Raw genomic sequence first — 25072 nt, 5'->3', positions numbered from 1 at the left:
CGACCACTCTAACTGGGACGTGGTGCTTCCATTCGTGACTTTCGCGTATAATACCGCAACGCAAACCACCACCGGGTTTTCTCCCTTTTTCCTTCTTTACGGACGCGAGCCCTCATGCACCATGGACGCCATCCTCCCGCACAGCCCCGATGCCTCGGAAAGCAAGCCCGTCTCCGAGATAGCGCGACACGCTGAAGAATGTCGCCAGTTAGCTCGTGCCTTCACGTCCAGTGAACAAAGTCGCCAAAAGTACCAACATGACCTTGGTGGGTCATCTCCGCCCTCTTTCCCCCCTGGATCCCTTGTTTGGCTATGGATACCGCTCCAAACGCCTGGCCTGTCTTCGAAGTTCCTCGCCAAATATCATGGCCCATATCGCATCATAGAGCGCGCATCACCGGTAAACTACGTCGTCGAGCCGCTCACACCATCTGACGACCTTCGTCGCCGTGGCCGCGAGACTGTCCACGCCAACCGTTTGAAGCCCTACCACGAACCCATCGTCTCGCCCTCGCCATGAAGTCGCCAGGATGGCTCCTTGTCACCCGGGGGCGATTGTAACGAAGAAGAAAGGTCCGGGTCAAGGGATTAAAGCTCAGGCCGAAATTCAAGCTGAAGCAGGGCAATCCCCACGGACAATCCCCACGCATCAAGTGCGCAGCATACGCAGCGTGATCGAGTTCAGTTCTGGCTGCCCCTGCTTCTTCGGCTCCTCGAGCTCTTTCGGTCTCCGTCGCTTGAGCCCCTCGGTTCCTCGGCTGTCTAAATAAACCCCACTACAATATATATATATCAGATCAGACAGAAATAAGAATTGGCAGTCAAGAAGACCGTTCTGAGGTCTTCTTGACTGCCAATTCTTATTTCTGTGTTATTTTCAACGAGCCCCTCTTTTCCTATATATATATATATATATATATATATATATATATATATATATATATATATATATATTGTGGTCTCTCTACCTCGCAATATGCATAACCCTAGCATTGCTCAAGGCATGCACTCATGCACTCTGCGAGGAACCACCGCGGGTTCGGGCTAGTTGAGCACGCTCACGAAACTGAAACGCCGTCGCGCCATATCAACACCGCCTCTGTTGGGCAGGTGGAGAAGGGGGCGACAAAGGAATATGCCCAAGGTACGGAGGGAAGACGTTTATTTTATACTAACGTTCTAGTCACATATTTTACAGACCCAATTACATAATTTACAGCACCGGTACGTACTTCCCGTTAGGTGAAAGGGGCGATGGGGCGCCACGCGCAAGTGTGTGCGCTTCGTCGGCGCAAAGCCAGTGGGCTCTTCGGAAGAGTCAGGGCAAATTCCGGGGTGCGCGCACGTTGTGCGCGCGCGCATCCCTGTGCTGGCCGGATCGGCTCGCAGCAGCGAGGGAGACGGGGCCCATTCGCTCACAGGCGCGTACCGCACGGCGTGTTCGTCGAGTGGTAGGTACGGCCTTACTATATGCAAGCGTAGGGACAACAGGAGCAGCCTTGTGCACGGGCCGCAGCCGGAAGGGCTGGTGGGCTTTCGCCGGCGCAACAGAGTTACAGCCGGCCGGTAAAGAAAGCGTCACATACCTTCGGCCAACGCCTTCGGCGTCCTGGAAGCGTCTCCCCGAACGGACCCCCGCGCAGGGCGCGCGTTCGCGTCCCCGGCGAGAGTCGGGTTCGGGCATCGTTCAAACGGACCAATGAGGTGAGGTTAGCTCCGCTACCAGGGCGGAGCGCCCGCTGCGTGACAGTGTTTTATCGCCGCAACGGTCTCTGCAGGCTTCACCTCACGCACGAGTTTGAGAGACGGCTCGGCTCTACACAGTGGCGCCAAGACGAGCCGGAATTTCGGGGAGAGAGGGGAAAGGCGCCGCGCGACGCCACAAACCCAGTGATCACGCAATGGCTTGGGCGTCAGAATCCCCACACTCCCCTCTCCTTAAACGCCCTCGCCGGTCTGAGAAGAGTTGACCGGCCATCGCCCAGGCATGCAAAAGACGGCGAAGAGTAGAAAAGTATGCATGCACAGGGCAGTCTCAGTCCCCAGCCCATACAAAAGATTTACAAACTACACTACCAACACTACCCCCCTCCAGCACGAATGATACATACAGGACAACTACACGCGACACTGAGATACATATTACATAGTAATCGGTTCCACGTGTATACAGAAAATGAAGCTATTGAAATATACAATTACAATGAACGCGACACTATATTAAAAACAATAATGGTAATAATATATACATGCAGGGCGAGACTATGGTACATATGGTTACAAAAAACAAAGGAGCGCACACTACAACTAGAAAGGAATTATGGGCAAAAGAGAAGACACAGGCATGCTACAAACTACGCTGAGTTACGAAAATAATATTTCTACGAAAATTCGGGAGACTCAGTTCCGCGGTGCTTGTGCAAAGTTCGGCGGTTGGGAGCAGAAAAGTTTTAGGGGAAACGTCCGTAATGGTCAGTCAAGGAGGGAAGACGGTGGGCACCAGTGCCGGAACGACCTCACCCTTGCGTCGAGATAGCAGCTACACGAAGGGGGTACAAGCCAGGAGGACATGCGGCTTGAGCAGCCAGCCGGCAGGTATGATGACCACGATGGCGCTGCTCAGGTGTAGACCTCGCGTGGCACTCGATGGGGGCCCCGCCAAAGCGCGACGAGCGGCGCGGGTGGTGGCTGCCGCCCAGCGCGAGCGAGGCAGCTGCCGGACGACAGCCGTGGTGCCGATGACGCATGGTGCAGTTCCGATGACACTACCATATTGTCCGCATCTGGAGAGGGCACCTCTTCCGCAGCTCGCAACTGGCCGCCAGTCCCGTTCTCGTCGGCGCAGGGCAGCCCGGCTACGTTCGCCTGCCGCAGGCGGTGCACAGGGGGGTACATATTGTTGGTCCCCCGAATCAGCGCAGCTGTCCAGGGCCCGGTCAAGTTCACGAATCGCAGAGTTCAAGAAGCGGGCACCTGCGGACCCTCCACCACACCGACGAGACACCACGTGACGGCGCGCGCACCGGGCGAAGCAAAAAGCACTCGCGGAAGGCACCTTGGGTTGACTGAAGCCGGCAGAAGCACACACGAAACGCACTCACGAACGCGTCCACAACACGCGCGTCACAGTGTTCGTGCCACCGGGGCCAAGTTCCTTCGCCACAACGCGGTGCGCCCCACTCGTAGCATACGCCCGGCCCCCGTTTTCCAGGAAAACACAACCTCCCGTTGGCATTGAGTATATGGTCCCCCAAAGTCTGGCCTGCTCTCCCAGCTTCACACAGTTCACACAGTTCACGCAACGGCCTCCAGTACGCGCTGCTCGCCCGAACGCCGGGGCCGCGGACGGCCGAAATCGGACACTTTCAAAAATAAGCCTATTACTTCTCGAACCCCGCGCGCGAGGAGCAGGGGATGTCCTCGAAGACCGACCGAGCTTCCACCCTCTCACCCTCGCTCTCCAGCCAACACCGTACGCCCCGAAAGAAGCAACTCCAAAAGAATGCTAGCCTTTGTCGCTACGTAGACGTAAATAAAAAGAACCATAGTACATACTTCGTTCTACATACACAGACTAAGGAGGGTTCCTGTACCTAAACAAATAACTAAAAAAAACGCATAAAGAGACACTACTTTACATCGTGCAAAAAAAAGTAACACTTAACGCCTTCAGCAAGGCCAAACACTCGGACCATACAGAACCATATAACTAAGCAAAAAAAATGCCTTCACGCTACACGCTATGGTACAAAAAGTCAACACAGCTCCAACGTACAGTGCGCTAAAGCGAGCACACCAAATATTCACCCAAACAAATGGGTACTAAATACACCATTCGCCCTCAGCAGGCATAAAATGGAACACGATAATACAAACACAGCCCCGCAACATGCACACCTTTACAAACCGAACAAAAAGAGAAACATTTGCTTACAACTTGCTGGAGGGTAGCGGAAACTGACCACACACAATGGGCTGGGGCGGCCGCTCTGACTGAGACTGAAAGAAGTGAAGTCAGCACGGGCGGCGAAAGTACCTGCCCTTAAGTGTGCTATAATTACTGAGGTGACCTCTTGGTGACGTTATATTGATGAGCTAGCCGAGAGAAGCCTGGATAAGCGTGGGTGCCTTGTCATCACCGCGCAGAGCCACTGTGCTCTAGCGCCAAATAGTCAGCCCAGCTCTGCTTCCTTCTCGGCATAGGTCCCTTCAAGTCGCAAACGACTACCTGCCAAGGACGCATACTGTCAAATGGCTTCACAATTCCAGGCGGCTTCCCACCGTGCGTCCTCGCCGTTTGACAGACATGGCAGGATCGGCAACAGGGAAAATGTCTAGCTTCGTCCCGGGCCAGGTCACGGAGCGACTCAGTTTACCAAAACTTTGGAGCCACCTAAATGCCCGGCGAATGGTTCGTCATGAGCTTAGCGCAGCAGTGCGCAACTCAGACTTAGGGGGTTACCACATTGAATGGTTCAATTGCCTCATCATCGGTGGCTACGTAGTTAAGCACGAGTCCTTCACCGTCCAGCAGAAATGAGTCCCCCGGGGCGTCGGCGACACACGCTGACTTCAGCCCCCCCCCCCCTCCCGCGCCTGCTACAAGACAAGTAGCATCTCGGCGCACGCCCGCAGCAGGACAAGCTGCGTCTCGGCGTCAAAAAAAACATCAAACTAAAAAAAATTGTCTCCCAGAGACCGTCGCAAATCCGGCGACAAAACGGGACATTCTGCTGGCCGGGGACTAGCTCTTTCCGGCTGAATACGACCTCCGTGCAACGGGGCATTTCTTCCCCCTGGTTTTACAGCCGAGGCCCGTCCGCTTTCCGGCGGCATTGAGTTCGCGAAAAGCGCCTGCCCCTCTCTGCGGGGTGTCCGCACGGCTCTTCTGAACTCTGGGCCCTCTTCCTCCCTCAACGACTGTGCCTCCTTCACGTACGCATGCTTTTGCGCCGCCGGCTAAAGTCACACTTGAACAACGAATCTCGGTGGATTACGAAGCACGAGATTGCGCGTCAACTACCACGTTCGTGCTCTACTCTCAAGGGACGGCAACAAGCATATATCTCGCGTGCACTACTCCGACTGGCGGCAGTGGCCTTTCTCCCGGAATACGTATACCGCCTCTCCAGCGGGACGCGGTTGCACCGTCGCACTGCCCCGTGGGGCTGCGTTAGCGAGGGGTGCACGCACACTCGCGTACGGAGGGGCAGTCGCCTCGTCCCCGTAGCAGCTACCGCTAGCGGATAAGCGTTAAGACTGATTCCGGTTGCGTACTCAGCTTAATTAGCGGCCAAAGGCTAATGAGCCAATGGCCCAACGTTGGGCGCCAGTTTGTGGTCTCTTTACCTCGCAATATGCATAACCCTAGCATTGCACAAGGCATGCACTCATGCACACTGCGAGGAACCACCGCGGGTTAGGGGTAGTTGAGCACGCTCACGAAACTGAAACGCCGTCGCGCCATATCAACACCGCCTCTGTTGGGCAGGTGGAGAAGGGGGCGACAGAGGAATATGCCCAGGGTACGGAGGGAAGACGTTTATTTTATACTCACGTTCTAGTCAGATATTTTACAGACCCAATTACATAATTTACAGCACCGGTACGTACTTCCCGTTAGGTGAAAGGGGCGATGGGGCGCCACGCGCAAATGTGTGCGCTTCGTCGGCGCAAAGCCAGTGGGCTCTTGGGAAGAGTCAGGGCAAATTCCGGGGTGTGCGCACGTTGTGCGCGCGCGCATCGCTGTGCTGGCCGGATCGGCTCGCAGCAGCGAGGGAGACGGGGCCCATTCGCTCACAGGCGCGTACCGCACGGCGTGTTCGTCGAGTGGTAGGTACGGCCTTACTATATGCAAGCGTAGGGACAACAGGAGCAGCCTTGGGCACGGGCCGCAGCCGGAAGGGCTGGTGGGCTTTCGCCGGCGCAACAGAGTTGCAGCCGGCTGGTAAAGAAAGCGTCACATACCTTCGGCCAACGCCTTCGGCGTCCTGGAAGCGTCTCCCCGAACGGACCCCCGCGCAGGGCGCGCGTTCGCGTCCCCGGCGAGAGTCGGGTTCGGGCATCGTTCAAACGGACCAATGAGGTAAGGTGAGCTCCGCTACCAGGGCGGAGCGCCCGCTGCGTGACAGTGTTTTATCGCCGCAACGGTCTCTGCAGGCTTCACCTCACGCACGAGTTTGAGAGACGGCTCGGCTCTACACAGTGGCGCCAAGACGAGCCGGAATTTCGGGGAGAGAGGGGAAAGGCGCCGCGCGACGCCACAAACCCAGTGATCGCGCAATGGCTTGGGCGTCAGGTTCCCCACAATATATATACATTTAGAGGCGCAAAGCGTAGCAAAGCAGAAGCTGCTAGTGCGGTTATGGGCCAATCCGCCACTAAAGCCCTGAGGACGGCCGCCGACTGGAAGCGAAGAAAGAAGAAGTGCGGGTCTCGTTGGGAGGGAGAATAAACATGGCGTCCTAGAATACGGTCGCAGTTCATTACAAGTGGGCAGTCGGTGCATTTAAGCCTGCATGACTTCATTCGCCTCGCTGCAGAATTGCAACACAGTGCAACCCAGCACAGGCAGGAGCCTCACCTGCAAGGTACTGTGCAGACTCTGGCGGATTCCCGTGGCCCTGGTCCTGAATTGTGTCATATGGCGGTGAAAGAGGAGGAGGCAACCAGCAAGACGCAGGACTTTCTCGCCGGTGAGCCACCTTCGACGTGGCCAGGATCAGAACAGTTATCGCATCCGGGGTGCCGGCGTCCACCGTCGTTCAACAGCTGCGTTAGCGACGAGGTCATTCCGGAGCATCACCAGGGCACCGCTCACCCGCTCGACGACATCAACATGAGGAGCACCGCTCAGCGTTTTTCGCTTTCCCGGTCGGAATACAGAGGTCTGGCGGAGCAGCAGCCACACGTGCTGACCCTCACACCAACCCCGCCGAGCAAACGAAGTGAGGACGGGCGTAACTACTTTTCGGACATCACGACATCCCCGCCCAAGAACCAGAATAACGTGAGGTTTGTAGGTCCATTAGAGCACTTCAATTACTCCAAGGACCCGGGCAAAAGTCACGTGTCAAGCACCGCGACCTGCGACAACAAAATCTGCACGTAGCGTTCCTTATCGCAAGAAGAACGCGAGATGGGCCAATCCGCCACTAAAGCCATGAGGACGGCCGCCGAATTGAAACGAAGAAAGAAGTGCGGGTCTCGTTGAGAGGGAGAATAAACATGGCGTCCTAGAATACGGTCGAAGTTCATTACAATAGATGTATATATTTATTTATATATGTATATATATATATATATATATATATATATATATATGTATATATATATATATATATATATATATATATATATATATATATATATATATATATATATATATATATATATATATATATATATATATATATACATAGAGCGAGAGAGACAGAGAGTGATGGAGAGAGACGGAGAGAGAGTTTTCAGCTCCTAAGATGCCCATGAGTCCGGCTTCTTCAGCTAGACCACCGCATGCTACGGGACCGGCTTGACACTTCTCAAAGTGCTCACTCTTTCTCAGCAGTTTATCTTACACCGTCTGCCGGTCCGGTCACATCGGCGTAATAATATCTCGCATTCTCACACAACAGACATGACCAGACTCTTGCAACTTCACGGGGCTGTCTCGGCCACAAGTTGGTATTTCTGAAATTTTTGCCCCGCATTTCAATTCACGAGTATGTATGTGCGTTGAAATCGTTTTACCTGCAGTGGTTGTTAAGTGGTAGTGTTTTTCTAGCATGCGAGTTTGATTCTCGGCCAGGGCAGCCGAGTTGGTGCGGCATCTAAAACACACGTGTAGGTAGACATATAGGTGCACAGCTCCAGTTTGTCTGAATTAATTCCTTCCGCGCTAGGCCATTCCTTGTAATTGAATGTTTGGCATGTTATACACGAAAACATAAAATCTTGATGCACTACGTGAAATGTCATTAAAACTACAGTATAATGACTATCAGACCTAGCAAAACACGTTTTTAAAACAATGCATGCCACTAAATTAATACGAGCATTAAAAAATAAGCTCAGAATATTCATAATAATGCACTTTTCGACAATTCACGTTGAAACTATTAATGGCCGGGCCTATGATCTCAAGCCCGAGCACGGTCCGGGTCCACGGCGTCGGTCCCGAGTCCAGCCCGGGCACGCGGCATTTAGCCCGGGGCCGGCCAGGGCCCGCCGATAATGGACGTCGGGCGGCTCGTCCCATCCCACGGGCCTTTCCGGCCCGGGCCCGGGCTTTCGGGTCGGCCGGGCCTGTGCAGTGCTCCAGTCCCGATGATGGTTTCCTTGCACTTTCTTTGGTGCTGTAAATTTGTGGCACGATTGGTGCAGCAATATTGGGGTCATTATCAGTGGTTGCGTGACTCCTGTTTTTCTTGCTCTGTTCTCGGTTGGGCGTTTTGTTTGTGGGAAGTCGATTAGAGATTTTCTGTTTTTGCCGACTGTGAGTTTTGCACCACCGCTTGTCTCTAGAGCAACGCCCGGCCTTCTTACATGACTGTTCTCAGGGGGGACATGCGTACCTGTTTTGAGGGTGATTTTTAGCTTCGCCGCGTGGTGCCACTGGTCGTTTTCCAAACCGAGCTAGCATGAATTACCGGAAATTTGTATTTAAAAAATCTTCTTATGTACACAGGCTTCGGTGTGATGGCGTAAGTTGCGGACACGGCTGGCGACCGCGTCTGCCGGGCGTGCTACCACCGACTGTATAAGAGCAAACTTCAGGGCGCAGGCGCGGCATTTGCTGAAAACGCGTGTCTTTGCCTTTGCATCCGACGTTGCATCATTCAGTCATTGTCTTCCTTTCCAAACTTCTGTTACCGTTGCGCCACATTACACATTCAGTGGAGCCCTCGGACCTAGCTGCCACAATCGCAGCTCCCGGTCGAGGCTTCGTAGCTTTCGGGTGGCAGCGGTGACGTAGTTCCATGGAGGCCGGATGAGCACGGCTGATAGCGGACGGCTAGGGGCCACGGGGAAATCTAAAAGTGAGCCTAATACCGCGTTAAAACAAGCGGTCCAAATGGAAGGCAGAGAGTCAGACGTCTTGCAACGTCGTCATCCCACCGCTGACAACCCGTTGCCGCGTACAGGAAGGCCGACCCGAGCCGAGCTCCGTCGCCTCCGACATACGTGTGGTACCCTGGTGTGAAGCGAGCGGCCAGCCGCTGTTGCAGCCGTGAAGAAGTCCAGAACCCGTAGGCTAACGTAACTGTTTACTTCATAGCGAGGCAGACAGCTGTAGGGTGCGCTGCTTTACATGACATCGGCCAAGTGGCTCAATGAGCGTGGTTGCATCCGAGGTCACCGAAAATTCGCATCTAGACTGGTGACTGCGCCACGTATTATTGCATTCCAATACGGGTTCAGTGCGTGTTCTCGGCGCAAAAACTAAGCTATCACCGAATAAACTTCATTTAACGTTGTCAACCTCGTCAATTTTTTTTATTGTTGAACTTTTCTTTGCTGTCCCCCTCTTTTTGCCGATGTAGGAACCACGGGAAGACGCTACTTGCCCGAAGATTTTTTTGGAGCGGAGAGAGATCCAAGAGGCGTCAGCAGAAGTAGCCTTCGCATTCAAGACACTTCTACTCACATCCTTGGATATCGTGTATAAGTTCCCATTGCTGCTGTCTATGTTTTGGCTGATCAGTGTGTAATACGCTTCAAAGGCGAAGCGCACCTTCTTGCTTCTGTAGACGTTACTTCGGCTCAAGCACGGTGCCCTGGTCGGTACTGTTCTGAAGGCCGCCACCAACATTGTGAAGCAGTCACCTCGAACGTGTTTGTTTTTAATACCAAGTTATGCTTTTTTTAACTCTTACTAGCGCATCCTCATTTGAGAACCACCTCGCCTAAAAAACACATAGGCAATGTTTTCGGCGGTTTCCTATTGTCCCACCACGTTCCTGTGTCAATGGCTTCGTATCTTTGTGTTGATTGCACCTTGTAATGCATTAATAGTAATCCACGCTGAATTGTTTTAGTCCCAGATTTCTGTTTCGCGAAATTGATTTGTAAATATTTTTAATGTGCCCCAAATAAGAGCCACCTCTCCAGTTCATGTGAAGCACTCACTAATGTACAAAGGCCATTTTGTTTTATTTCAATACGGTTAACTATTCTCCCACTGCTGTATTTCTACTGATGCTTTTCGGGCTAGTGCCAGTACCTCTTTATTTGTGGTTGTTAATGTCATTGTTATTGTCTTAATTTAATGTTTGTATTTCAGTGTTTTCAGTTGCTTTGCTGCATTTTTGTTTGTGAATTTCTCTTGGATGTACCCTAAATAGGCGCTACGTCTTCTGTGTGCAGGTGGAGTAGGAACCGTATTTGTGCTGTGATATTTTAATTCCAAATTAATTGCTTTTTGTGTGAAATTGCTGAATGAACCGATTGTTGTGGTATTTTCTTGAAAAATAAAGTCTGAGCTAGTTTTTTCTTCTTTTCCATGTTTCAAAATAGCTTGTGCTGTTCTGTTTGCTTGCAACTGTCTATAGTACCATCGTAGGGAAGGGGGGGGGGGGGGGCTAGTAGCAGGCGGAGCGAAAACACGCTGCCTCACGGGGAATAGCAGAACGCTCTTCGGGCGTAACGGGATGCTTTCCTAGAGAGAGTAGTGGTAGCCTTCTGCAGTATCCGGGAACGCAGCAGCCAATAGAGCTCATTCACGCCTAAAGGGAGTGACGGAACACTGCCTTGGAGATGGCAGTGCAATTCTCACGCAGGGTTCAAGTACTCCGCCTCGAAAGCAGCAATAAATCCCACGAGGAGTGTTTCGCCTCTCGTTTTCACCGCCACGCGCTACTCCTCGGAAGAGTAGCCTAATGCTTCCAAAGGGAGTGAAATATGGGACATACGTTTTCACTCCTAGACAGAGTGCCCAGCACTCCCCGACTTCTTAGTGTGTGAGTAGGCAGTTTTGGCTCGCTGAAAGGGCGAAGATGGCAGGCCGCACCAACGGAGTCCTGGACTGAGGACCCCGCCTACGATCCCGCTCGACTACACTGTTCATAAAGTTTGCTCCTCCTCCTCCTGCCACCACGTGTCAATTGCACACGCGGAACCCCTACAGTTGTGGTACTTCATTATCGCGGAGGGACTTAGCCGCGAATGCGCCCGTAGTGGTAAAGTGCGGATAACGTCAAAAAGCACGTTTAACGTCAAGCGGGAATAACGCGATAAGACAAATGTAACTACTCTTCACATTACTCCGTGTAGCATCATCATCAGTCTACTCAGGTCCACTGCAGGACGAAGGCCTCTCCCATTGACCTCCAACCGCTCCTGTCCTTACCCTGGATTATTTTTTTTATTTTGCCCTGGATTTTTTTATTTCATACCTCAAATCGGATAAATGGCCTTCCCCTTCTCCTAGACGCACCCCTTGGTATCCACTTTTTTACCCTAATTGTCCACCGGTTTTCGGCTCATCTCATTACATGGCCAGCCCAAGTCCATTTCTTTTTCTTTATTTGAACTACGATATCTTCTACTTTAGTTTGTTCGCAGGTTCAGGTAGCTCGTTTCCTGTCCCTGAATGTTACTTCTGGTCAGTTGAACCGACCTAAATTTGAATTCTAGTTGTTTAAATAGGCGCAATGTTTCAGCTCCGTATGTCATCACCAGCAGTATGCACTGGTTGTAGGTCTTTAATCTCCGTTTACCCTTCAACCCATGTTTTCCAACACAAGCTTTCTAAATACCCCCTCCAGACATGTAGTTAATAGTTTTGGAGAGATGGGAGTTTTCTGTCTTACTCCCTTGCAGATAGGGATCTATTCCTTATATATGTGTTGTATAAGTGTTAAGTATCTCTTCTCCGTTCCCTGGTCGTTTAGTGCTTCTAGCACAACTGCAGCGAGTACAGAATCAAACGCTCTCTCATAGTCTATAAGTGCCATGTAGAGGAGTTTAGTGCATTCTGCGGATTTTTGTATCACTTGATTAAAAACATGCATGTGATCCATGGTTGAGTACCCTCTCTTAAGCACAGCCTACTCCCCGGGTTGTTGGAAACCCAGGATGTCACCTATGCGGCTGACTAAACCTTTGGTAAACAGCTTGTAAACAACTGAGAGTAGGCTTTTCTAGTACAATATCTCCCCTCTCCTTCAAAAGGTTCATGGTTATGCCGTCGTCGCCTACAGCTTTTCCTGTTTTCATGCCTTTGAGAGCATTTCCTACCACCTCTTTAGTGATTACTGGGGTATCGCAAGTTGAGCTTTTACTCCTAGTAGTTTCCCCTGGTCTAACATCATTGGCATACCTGTTTTATACCTAGTATAAAACTACACCAGGCATACAGCCTGGTATAGTTCTGCTACCGCTATTTTTTCATCCAAGCTCTGCGTAATGCTACCCTTCTCGTCTCTGAGTGCGTACATCCTGTCTTTGCCGATTGCTAGCTTTTTCTTAGTTGCTTTCAAGCTTCCGCCTATATGCACCATTTCCTCGATCACTGCGATGTTATATGTAAGAACGTCGTTTCTATTACATCTGTTTATCAGTTTTGACAGCGCCGCTACTTCAATCTGATCGCGCGTACTTGACATGGAAAAGTTGAAGGCCACAGAAACCGTTTTTATGAGGTTATTTTATGCCGACTGCGAATAGGTCACAGTGTGCTCAACCACGGCTTTCTGACCCAAAAAAACAGCAACCCATGTGTGACCACTGATGAGATTCTCTTACCGTACTGCATGTTTTTATAAGCTGCCCACTCCTTAAAACAGCCCGCATGATACATTTCAGAGCATTATACACCTCCTGCATCCCTTTACACATTGTGATCAGCTATTGGTGGAATTTAGTAACGTTTTTGAATTTTTTGATGACACCGGCCTTCAACACCGGTTATAGATACGTATACCTTTCAGTTCTTTTAAAAATGCTTTCCATCTTCATGAAGCCTTGAATAACACCCTTGAACCTTTACTTAAAAATTTTATTTCGTGTTTGGCGCATTATAACCGAAGGGTTGCTGTGTTAAAAAACCAGAAGTTCTTCTACCTCTACCATCCCAGGGTCTTTAAAAGACCGACCAAGTCTTTGCACTCTTAAATGACGTAGTTCTGTGAAATGAAAAGTTTCAGAACCCGCTGACACCGCAGCAAATAATCAAACAGATGCTACAAGAATAAGAAGGTGACGGCGTTTAGTCGAATACCGACTTAGTGCAATCGGTATATATAACGTGCGTCAAAACGTTGAAACTGTTAATTCCGTTGTTCAAGGATTTCAGTATCCGCTGCAGGCAATGAAGTCCAAACAGTCAGAACAGGTGAACGTGGCAGGAGACGACTTAATGCAACTAAAGGACGTTGGAACAGTTAATATCGCTGTTCTAGGACCTCAGTAGCCGCTGCAGACCATGAAGTCCAAATTGTCGGATCGGACTAATGTAGCAGTAGACGACTCAATTAAACTAAAGCACGCTGGAACTCGAGGATTGCAGAAGCTCAAGGATTTCAGTAGCCGCTACAGGCCTTTAAGCCAAAGCCGACTGAAAGGGCCAATGTACGAGGAGATGGCTTAATTAAACTAAGGCAGGTTGAACTGTTATTACCGCTGTTCAATGATCACAGTAGCCGCTGAAGACCATTAAGTTCAAACATTCAGAACGGGCGAATGTAGCAGGAGACGACTTAATTAAACTAATACCCCTACCACATGGAAACTTTAATGTAATTTTCATAGAATGTCATTCGTCTAACTAAATGTCATTTTCCCCGCACGGGGCACCTTGAGCAATCTTGGTGACGGTACTGGCGATACCGCGGACCCTGAGCCCCCAAACATACGCTGGATCCAACCGTGGCAATGTGTTTATAGGTGGAGGGTTAGAAACCACGAACGGTGGCCGTCGGAGCCTTGGTCAAGCTCCGGCCGATGGGCTCCCTGCCTGTCTACCAGACAGGGAGCTCCGGGACCTCTTTGACTACCAGGGTAAGGTCAAAGGAGAAAGTACCCCCGTCTCCCTGCTTTTCAATGTATCATATGGCATTTTCCAAACCCCCCCCAGACGTGATCGGCCCCCGAAAAGGGGCCGCACCGAAGTTTCCTTTCCACCACTTCCTGACTTGAGTCCTCCAAAACCGAACAACTATCCTCGCTTCATCGTGATGGAATCTACAGACCAATCAAAACCTCTTGCTTCACAGTCGGTATTTCTCATTTAAAAGTTTCTTGACGGTATTGTTGGAGGGTCTATAAAGCCAAAAAACAACGAACCGGTGAAATTCTTGTAGAGGCCAGTAGCCAGGATCAGGCCAATAAACTCCTTGCTCAAACCAGGATCGCCGATCTGCCAATCCGAGTCACGCCCCACCGCAGCCTAAACAGCTCCCAGGGCGTGATTTCCGAGTATGACCTACTAAATGAATCTGAAGCTGACCTGCTGGAGGGCCTTCGTAGTCAGGGCATAACAGCGGTCAGACGCATAACCATCCGCAGAGACGATAAACAAATACCGACAAAGCACCTCATCCTAACCTTTGACAAGTCCACCCTTCCAGAATTTATCAACGCAGGTTACATCCGATGTTCAGTCCGGCCGTACATACCGAACCCGCGGCGCTGTTTCAAGTGCCAACGGTTCGGGCACGGCACAAACTCCTGTCGCGGCAGACTTACCTGTGCGAAATGCGCCCAGCACGACCACGCGTCCGAAAATTGTAACGTGCAACAATCTCATTGCGTAAACTGCCAGGGTCCACACGTGGCCTACTCCAGGAAATGTGAAAAATTTCAACTTGAAAAGAAAATCATAAACATCAAGGTAACCGAAAACATCAGCTTCCCAGAGGCGCGGAAGAGGTTCGCCTCCTTCCCTCTGGGCAGGTACGCCGACGCAGCTCGCCGGGGGGAAGAGCGGCGTCTGGTTTCGGCGGGGACCCAGTACCGTGAGTCGGACCTGGTCCCGCCCCCGCCCCCCCCTGGGTTGCCTCAGGCAGCCCAACCCGCCTCCGCACCGCTCGCTGAGCCAGCAGCGGCTGTGGGGGCAACCGCGTCTGGTGGAAGCGATGCTGCATCCTCCACTTCCACTCCAGCGTCCCAAGCCACAGGCGAGGGCGCAGAGGAGATGGACTTGGGGGAGCCAGCGGCAGCTCCCACCCCCACCGCGCCGCATGCGCCATCCGAGGCGTTCCTGAATCCCTCGGTGGTTGCGGGCAAGGAAAAGCGCGCCCCAAAGGGTTCGCGGTCCAAGGAACCTGATCCCTCAGGCGTTCCGAGGACATCCGAGGATGAAATGGACGTCGGTCCGTTCTTGTCTGCGGTGCACCGCAAGGAACGCGTCCCGACGCCAAAGCCTCCCGACAAGCCAAAAAAGACGAGTGTCACAGCCCCGAAAGACGACACATAAACAACACAGTCCAGTAGCTCCGAACACTTCATAATGGGAAGAGAGAACATAGTACAATGGAACTGCAGAGGCCTTCTGAATAATCTTGACGACGTGTATGAGATTCTGCATAGCAATCAGGCAAGTGTAATGTGTGTTCAGGAAGCACATTTAAATTCTAAACACACAAATTTCTTGAATAGTTACCTGGTATACAGGAAAGACAGGGATGGCTGCACACACTCTTCTGGCGGTGTGGCCATAATCGTCCGGAAATCATTAGCATGCCACCCTGTCACTTTAAACACTATCCTTGAGGCTGTAGCAATACGCTTAATATTTAATAGGTTGATAACGGTATGCTCCATATACATTCCTCCTGATGTTACACTATTGAGTTCTGACTTCGAGGCGCTGGTTGACCAGCTGCCCGAACCATACATTCTAACAGGTGACCTTAATGCTCACAATTCTCTTTGGGGCTCTTCTGGAGCATGCCTTTTCAACAATAAACAGCCTACATACCATAACATAGGTCACAACACATACTCATTTTTTGACTTGGCTATTGGCTCCGCAGTTCTCTTTCCTCTTCTCGATTGGGGTGTGGGCACGAACCCATATGGCAGTGACCATTTCCCCACTTCATTAACGTATATAGGTAAAGGCCCGAGCAGTCCATCTTCCCATAATAGGTTCAATGAAGCACGAGCTAACTGGAACACATTTACAGAGACATCCAAACTACACCACACATCCATAAGACACCTACAGTTGAAGAAGCTACCCAACTCCTCACGGCGCACATCCTCGACGCCACCGAAAAGTCCATTCCCCACGCCTCTGTTGCCCCGCGCAACCAGCGGAGGCCGTGGTGGAATGAGGACTGCAGGCGGGCGCGAGAGGCCCAGAACAAGGCGTGGGGTATCCTTCGCCGGTACCCCACGTCGAGTAACCTCCTCTTGTTCAAACGGGCCAAGGCGTTAGGAAAACGTGTGCGCCGTGAGGCAAAACGAGAGAGTTGGCGTACATTCATAACATCAATTAACTCCTACACAGACACACGGAAAGTATGGACACGAATACGCAAACTCAAGGGACATCAAACACACAGCCTGCCTCTGGTCAGTACAACAGGGGACACACTCGATGACACACTCGCACAACACTTTCAACACGTTTCGAGTTCAGTACACTACACAAACACTTTCATGAAACACAAACTCGTGGCTGAAAAGAAGCCTTTACGTGACAATGACACGTCAGCCACTTCTTATAACTCGGAGTTCACGCTTCATGAGCTGAGGGGTGCTCTGAGCACGTGTAAACCCTCAGCTCCAGGCCCAGACAACATTACATATACAATGATACAGAACTTACACACAGACACTCTTGTAACACCTCTTCAACTTTTCAACAAGATATGGCTTTCGGGGCACATTCCAAAGTCTTGGAGGGATGCCATAGTTGTAGCATTCTTGAAAGAAGGGAAGGACCCTTCTTCTCCCGCTAGCTATCGACCCATTGCCCTGACCAGCTGCCTGTGCAAGCTTCTCGAGAAGATGATAAACCGGAGGCTCGTGTACTTTTTGGAGTATAACGGCCTTCTCTAGAGCTGCCAGGCAGGCTTCAGGGCGGGGCGATCCACGAATGATCAACTTGTGGCACTAGAGTCATATATTAAGGATGCCTTCATTCATAAACAGTTCTGTTTAACTGTGTTTTTCGACCTAGAAAAGGCCTATGACACAGCTTGGCGTTATGGGATCCTTACTGACCTGAAGTCATTCGGTGTTTCTGGTAATATGTTTAACACCCTTGCTAGCTATTTGTCTGAGAGAACCTTTCGCGTCAGAGTTGGTTCTGCACTGTCAAAGGTACACGTGCAAGAAAATGGCGTGCCGCAAGGCGGAGTTCTAAGCTGCACTCTCTTCATAGTAAAAATGAACTCCCTTGGGAAGGCACTGCCGCCTACAATTTCTTACTCCACGTATGTAGATGACGTGCAGATATCTTTTAAATCATGTAATATGTCCATCTGCGAACGTCAAGTCCAGCTCGGCGTCAAGAAGCTTGCCGGCTGGGCAGACAAGAATGGGTTTAAATTGAATCCTGCAAAAAGCTCCTGCGTTGTGTTCTCCAGGAAGCGCGGGGTCCATCCGGACCCAGACATTACTCTTAATGGCATGTCGCTTCCTGTGAACAAGGAGCACAAGTTCTTAGGTGTGGTGTTTGATCACAAACTCACATTCATTCCCCACATCAAGGAACTTAAAAATAAATGTCTCAAAACAATGACTATACTTAAGGTTCTCTCCCACCAATCCTATGGTTCCGACAAAGAACTCTTGCTTCGCTTGTATACTGCTTTGGTTGGGTCTCGTTTGGACTATGGCAGTGTGGTGTATGGGTCGGCGACTAAGACAGCCTTGCGAATTCTTGACCCAGTTCTACACCTGGGCCTTCGTCTTTCGTCGGGTGCTTTTCGCACTAGCCCTGCTGAGAGTCTTTATGTTGGAGCCTTTAGTGGAGTCTTGTGGAGCCTTGAGAACCAAGTGGAGCCTTGAGAACCAACGAACATACATGGACTTGCTTTATGCTTTTAAAATTTCATCGCTGAATAATCATCCTTTTTATCCTGTGTTTAACGACACATCCACATCTCTGCTCTTTGTAAATCGCCCATCCGTTCCTCTGCCCTTTTCACTTAGAGTGAAAGAGCGAGCCTCGGATCTCTGTGCTTTGTTTTTGGATGTGTACAGGTCATCCCTTTCAAACAGTTTACCGCCTTGGCAAGTTCGTCCTGTGTCGTGCGACCTTTCTTTTATGAAACTTGACAAAAATCGGGTACCGCAGGCTGCAATACTGCAGCACTTTCTGTCTCTGCAGTTTAAATACCCACTTGCAGAATTTTACAGTGACGCATCTAAAACCTCCACTATGGTCTCATGCGCTGCTCATGGTCCAAATTTCTGTGCAGCCAGAACCATGAGCGTCCACACGACAATTTTTTCAGCAGAGGCGTATGGGATTTTGCTGATTGTACGGCACATACTTGAAAATCAAATTCCAAAGTCTATCATCTACACAGATTCCTTGAGTGTTGTTCGCGCACTGTCATCGCATACACCCGCCAAAAACCACATAGTTAATCTTGTATTTAACACTATCATGTCTGTGTATGCAAAGAAGCATCAGCTGCTCCTCTGCTGGGTTCCAGGACACGCTGGGATCGCTGGGAATGAGTTGGCAGACGAGAGGGCTGCTGCTGCTGCACTCAGGAACACTGTAGACATAACAACCGTGCCCTACACAGACCTCAAGCCACACATAAGACAACACCTGCGGAGAACATGGCAAACACACTGGGACGAACACACAGACAACAAACTACACGTAATAAAGCCACACTTGGGACGGTACACAGCTGACTCACGCAACAGACACACGGAAGTCGCCTTGGGTAGGCTGCGGATAGGGCACACCCATGCGACGCACTCGTATCTGCTGACGGGATCTTCTAGACCCCAGTGCAGCAGGTGCGGAGATGCCCTATCCGTGGTGCACATACTAATCACATGCAAGGCACTTCACACAACACGACGCAAACACTTCCCACAGCTATACAGACTACACGTCCCACCACACCCAGCGTTTTTCCTCTCTGATGATCCCATGTTTTCTATCAAGTGCGTTTTTAAATATTTAGAAGAAGTTCAATTTTTAGACCTCATTTCATACCACGCGTGATCACTCCCTGGCCCTATACACCAGCCATGCTCATTGTCATTTTGTGATTTTACTTTTCTTTTTGCTGACTGTTCGTAGTGTTTAAGGTTTCACCCCTCATATATGACTATTGTTTTGGCGCTCTTTGCCCTAGTTGGCCTTGCGCCATAAACATCCAGCCATCATCATTAAATGTCATTTTCTTGAAGCGCTGCTTCACGGCTAAAATTAGTCATTTGCAAACGATGGCAGTTGTGATGCGTAAAAACTTGTGGAGAGAAAATATTTTTTTGGTAAGCACTTCAATATTAGCGAAAACAGAGCGAAAAGAACTAAAATAGCTTTGCTGCACCTTTGAACGCACTTTAGGCACTGTTGCAGCTACTAATTGAAGACGATTTAACATTAGCAGTTTAACGAGATTAGCAGTTTTCCATTTTAGAACTCTGTTCGCCTTGTCTGATATAAATAAATAACGGACTAAAAATTATACACACATAAAAATCTGATGGGTGGGTGGGTGGATGGGTGGATGGGTGGATGGGTGGATGGGTGGATGGGTGGATGGGTGGGCGTTCCAAGCGAGTTTCTGGTGTCGAGATAATACTTTTGCTGGCACAACGCAATCGAATGGCTTCCGCAGACTCATTACGTTCCTAATTTCAATTTGATCGAATGCCATTATATTTTCTCGTGTGGCAGCAAAAAAATGTCATTTTGAACGAATGACGTTAAATTTGTCGTGCGGTAGGGGTATAAAGCGTGTTGGAATGGTTATTACTATTGTCCCAGGATCTCAGTAGCTGCTGCAGACCGTTAACTCCAAACAGTTGAAACTGGCTAACAACAGGAGATGCCTTAGCCAAAGCCAGGAAACTATCATTTTCTATGGAATTGCAGAAGAACAAAACAAAAATGCGAGAGAAAAAGTGCCCGAAGAACGCCTGATTGCAAAATTCGTGTCGAGAAACGTTCGAGTGAGGGCAGAGGAAATAAAGCGGGCACTTATGGAAGGTCCGGATAAATCCAGGGCGAAGTCCCCTAATTGTGTTTTAGTCTCTCAACATCGAGAAGAACGAAAAAACTGAAAAGCTCACTGCTGCACTCATACCAAACACATGTTCGCACCCACGCAGCCAAAAAATAGAGCAAGGACATAGACCAAAACCATAGCAAAGTTGGCCAATTGAGATAAATGCCGTCAACTTCGACGATAAAACTAAGATTCGAAGCAACTTCCCTCAGCTAAAAAAGGTAAAGCAAGCTCGAGCATTATTGGTGGAGGACTTGTTCTCCCAATGAAACTTTTTAGGAAAAAGCAACATATTTTTCTCATGCGAACATGCACAACATGAGAAGTGTGCGCTCTTGTTGGATAAAATTCTGTTTAGAACCAAATATTACGCATTCAACAAAACATGATCCAATGTTTCTTTCACGACATGAAGACATTGGTGCAGATCCCCCGCTTAGTGAAGCAGCTGTTGCTACGAAAAGCGGCGACCGTGGTGAAAGCGGCTGACATAAACACGTTATTATCGTGACCAAATTATCCACTTTATTACGCGATTGTCACCACATGCTCATAAAACCAGTTATGTACGGTCGTTGAATCGTAGTAGGCGTATTTGTTGTACACGCACAGAGACGTTACTGACTGCCAGGAATGAGGGCAACCAACAAACATACTTTATAAGTCTTACGGCATACAGAAAAAGCAGGGTGGCCGCACATGGAAGCTGTCTTTAAGCGGATTAAAAAAATAACCTGCCTGTTCATACTGTTGCGGGTGACTCAAATAAACAATTTTTACGGTTTCCATTCAGATGCGCCGTTGTGACACTTGTGATGTTACAGAGCGTTCTCGTGTCGCCTATCTCCTGGGGATTCAGTGATGTTTATTTTGTCCTATAGGTCTATGCCGGGCAGGTACCCTACGTCGAAAATCATTTTACATGGATATTTTAAGTATCCTGCAATGAATTCGAGAATGTGAACACCACAGGACTGCACGAGAAAAATAATGCAAGTAATTTATGTACCTTCCTTGTGAGATGATTTGTAAACCTGCACCTGGTGATTCCGTTCTGGATCGTGTCTTAACAACTGCATCGGGAAGAATCATTCTTTGTGTTCTAGTAATAAACCGTAATCACAATATTCAGCACTCCGAATAGGCATTACAATAGCAAGCAAGGGTTAACGAAGAGGTTACCTTGGTACAAGGGTTACCTTGTACAATAAGGCACGCAAAATATTAGCGTGATTTTTTAAGTGTTGTTACCTTTTTCCGTTGAATTCTTATGCAATATGTGTTTTCGCTACGTTACGGATACTTGGCCCGGTATCGAAAGGGAAGGGACCATTATTGAGCATAAACGTGTCCCTAAGTTCGAAACCATCTCACTAGTGCATGCGCACAATCTTCACGGCACAAGTAAAAGTAGCAATAAATAAAACAATATTAATTGCAATAAATAAATAAACAAGATACATTAACGAAAATCCAAGCAATCGAAAATAAAAGGTAATTGGGAATGCTATCGCAAAGTGGCGAAAAAAACAGCAAAGATAGAATTCCAAGTTACAAAGATAACTATAACACACGGCATAAAATAGGCCACACGGTTCTGCCATAAAATTGCTTCCCCACATCTGGCATGAGCGTTGCAAAGAATCCTGAAGACATTTTTGAGGACGCTCTCGAAGAGCAAAATCTTCAATCACCATTCTGTCACTTCCTGAGGCTCCATCATACATGTTGTGCCGCTACTCGTTGACGACGACGGCAACGACGATGGCGAACGTAGCTGCTTGTCTCTTCGCTCTCTTTGTTTTGTTCTTCCGTCAGCCGTGTACCCGAGCGGACGGCCACCTCTCGCACAGCCGAGTTTATGATGGCACTAAGGGACGCCTAGCGCTACAAAACGTTCTTGCCGCGGCCTCTCCTTACCCGATTTCTGCTCGGAGATATTTCCGGGCTGAGGCATTTTTCTGGGAACACATGAGAGGCCAAAAACAATGCTGTAATGAATAAAACTGATGCCGTGGGGAGGCGCGGAAGTTAGATGACTTGTCTTCAGTGATGAAAAGCGCGTGTAGATACGAATTGGGTAATTTATTTCTGAAACTGATATCCGGCCGTGTAGAATTTGTGAACACAGCTGATAGCGGACCGATAGCAGCCATGGGGAAATCGAGAAATGAGTCTAACAACGCTATCCCGTTAGCAAACAAACACGTGGATGTGGCTTGGTCACAGCATGCGAATCGAATTAGACGCATCATGGATCTTGTAAGTCTAAATTGCGTGTTTCGTTTATGTCACCGATTCTAGATGAATCTGTAATATAAGAACATGAGAGACCTAATGCCATTAGTTTTGGACATATTCCTTACTGAGTACACAAAATGCTGTAAACGGTACGTCCAAATACTGATGCTCGCATTGCTTGTGCTGCTGCCATGATTTTAGGGAAACCAGGAGCTGATGCAGTAATTGCCCGCACGAGAATATCATTTGCGGTAGTTTCTTCGAAAATAATTCGCAGGAAGCGTTTCATTGTTCTGCTGTACAGAACAGGCTGCACTGGTGTGCTTGGTTAGGGTGCCTCGAAGTGTTTCTCTTTGTGAGTTTCAGAATTTAGAGCTACACCGTTCACAAATGCAACTAGGTCGGCGTTGCTTCTTTCTTCGGAACGTTCGTCTCTATATAATTATCGCAAACGTGTTCATGTACGTAGTCATACACGCCAGGCATTTGCTTTTGGCCCAGCACTGAGGTGTGTCTCACATTTACAGTAGGGCTATGATCTTTTGGGAATAAGCAATAGCATTATTGGCGACGCCGAGAACGTAATCCCTTTATTTAAATAATAAAGCGAAGTCATCATTATCATCTTTAGACATTAAACTACAGCTTGATATCGGCAGTAGTCATGATAGCGGCAATAGTGACTCAACTTTAGCAGGCGCAAAAGCTTCTGTACACGCCATGTCAGGATGCTCCTTGCTTGGGTGCTACAGCTGCTGAGTCGACAGGAGCCTGTCGACTATAAACTAAACTAAACTAAACTGAACTAAAATTTCGGTAAAAAACGTCTGACAAAACGAGTTGTAATTCGAGAGTGCAAAAATAGTCATTGCATTCATGCTACGTGGCATTCTTTGCATGCTACATTATTGTGTTGTAGAATGTATAAAATCTGCGATTGCAAAATGTATGTATATCAGTGTATGTCAACTGTAACATCCCAGAATTCGAAAGACGCTGAGCGTGAGAACATTCGTACATGTTGTTATTAAAGGGGGATTTGTTCTGCACTAGGTATTTTCGAACACGAGAAAGGATTTGCATTTCATTCGCAAACCATGACACGGAACGTGACTCCTTCAATAAATCAGCCAACCTTATCTTTGACCCTGCCACTACAAGCAAATGCACAAAACGTGACTGGATAAAAGCTGGAGCGCTGTAGAAACAGTTAGACAAAGCCAGAGAGTGAACAGGAAAGCATGCATCAAACTGTAAGAAAAATGCTTGGTATTTGATCCACGCCACTCCCGCCGTGATTGCAATGGGGTTAGCAATGCGATGACTCGGTGCCGGCTTCCTCAAAGCGAGAGAAATACGGGGACAGATAATGTTCGTTCCTTAGAGAGCGCATTTCTCATCGCCAAGGTACATTCGTCGAAGCGGTCGTCAATGACGTGTCACGTATATTTGAACAACAAGCGCGCTTTGGAGCTGCGGTGAAGGCGCCCGTACGTACCTGTCGGCGTCGGTGCGGGCAGTAGTCCAGCGCCCGTCATCGCTGTGACGAGAAGGCAAAACAATGATCGCGCCCGGTGCAGACGGCTCGAGGCCATACCGTCGTCCTTCGCAAAAGTGAACACGCACACACGAGTACTCCGGCTCTGTGAACGCGCGCTCCGAAACCGCCGGCAGTGCACTGAAACGTTGCGAACAGGCAACGCGGCTAAGGGCGCGCAGCGTCGCAGTCGGCTGGGCGAGACGCAACTAGACACGCCGAGGTTTCGTTATCGTGCTCGTCTGTCTGTCACAGCGCCTGCCGAAGGCAGCTGAGAGTGTGCGTGATGGCCGGCCCTTCCTTCCACACTCTCCACCTTCATTGTGCAGCTTTGCCTCCCCCCTTCGACGGCGCCCGTGGACTTCGCACCCGGGACTTCGGATAGCTGGAGCTATCGGCGGCCGCTTTCGCGCGTCGGCTGTTTGTCGGCCCGAGTCGCCGTGTGTGTTCAAGCGCTCGGCCGTAAGGCGTGGTCATCTGCGTTCCGCAGTGACTCGTACTCGCCGCGGTGATAACGTCACGCCACAAGTTGTCGCGGTTCCGTAGGAACTGGGGCGAAATCAGGATGGAGATGTCTCGCTCAATCATGGCCGCCGGTCTGTGTACCAAACGGGGCTTGAAACAAGAAAGGCTAATAAAAATACATGGAGTACCCCACCATGTACCCCACCATAACTGAACGCTTTTTGGCCATTTGGGTCTGGTGGTGATATTGATTCAGCCAAACTGTAAGGGTTTCTTTGTCACCGGTAATACCAGAATATACTAGTCTCTCTGCCGGTAAGAGACTATCATAGTCCACGTTGACTTATGCATACCTTCTTTATTTATTCGAAATGACGCCCTTTATGATGAATAAAGGGCACTTTTTGGGTGTCTTTGGGCTGAAAATAATGCACTTTTGGTTGTATCAAGATTTCAAATTTCACGGCTACAACGCTGATTGTAATGTGTAGGGGTGAATCATAGCAGCCAAACAGTGTGCCTGTACGACTGTGAATAAGTTAAAGGTATGGCATGTTATATGATTTATCTTGAGCAGGTGCTGCCTTCTGTGAACGGAGCTAGGCTATGGGAAAAAGTCCCCATTCGGTTGATTGATTGCTTGATTGTAGGGTTTAACACGCCGACGCAATGC

The 25072-nt window shown here is 49.4% G+C and overlaps 1 protein-coding gene across 12 annotated transcripts in view; it reads right to left on the bottom strand.

The window, feature by feature from the left end:
* LOC144178022 (papilin-like) overlaps positions 1-24347 on the bottom strand; it is a 758094-nt gene extending 733747 nt beyond the window's left edge. For 3 of the 12 annotated variants that reach the window (XM_077705574.1, XM_077705583.1, XM_077705591.1), the window contains exon 1: positions 23896-24340. In XM_077705574.1, the coding sequence (XP_077561700.1) occupies positions 23896-23992 (97 nt within the window). In that variant the 5' untranslated portion in view covers positions 23993-24340. Of the gene's footprint in view, positions 1-23895 lie in introns of all 12 variants that reach the window. The other 9 variants (XM_077705621.1, XM_077705577.1, XM_077705608.1 and 6 more) reach the window with 8 other exon arrangements.
* Between the last annotated feature and the right edge of the window lie 725 nt (positions 24348-25072).

This window comes from Haemaphysalis longicornis, unplaced genomic scaffold (assembly GCF_048455015.1).
Source record: "Haemaphysalis longicornis isolate Haplotype H1 unplaced genomic scaffold, Haemaphysalis longicornis Haplotype H1 scaffold_1, whole genome shotgun sequence".
NCBI lineage: Eukaryota > Metazoa > Arthropoda > Arachnida > Ixodida > Ixodidae > Haemaphysalis > Haemaphysalis longicornis.
The sequence above is the reverse complement of the archived record's forward strand: the minus strand, read 5'-3'. Positions and strand labels throughout refer to the sequence as shown.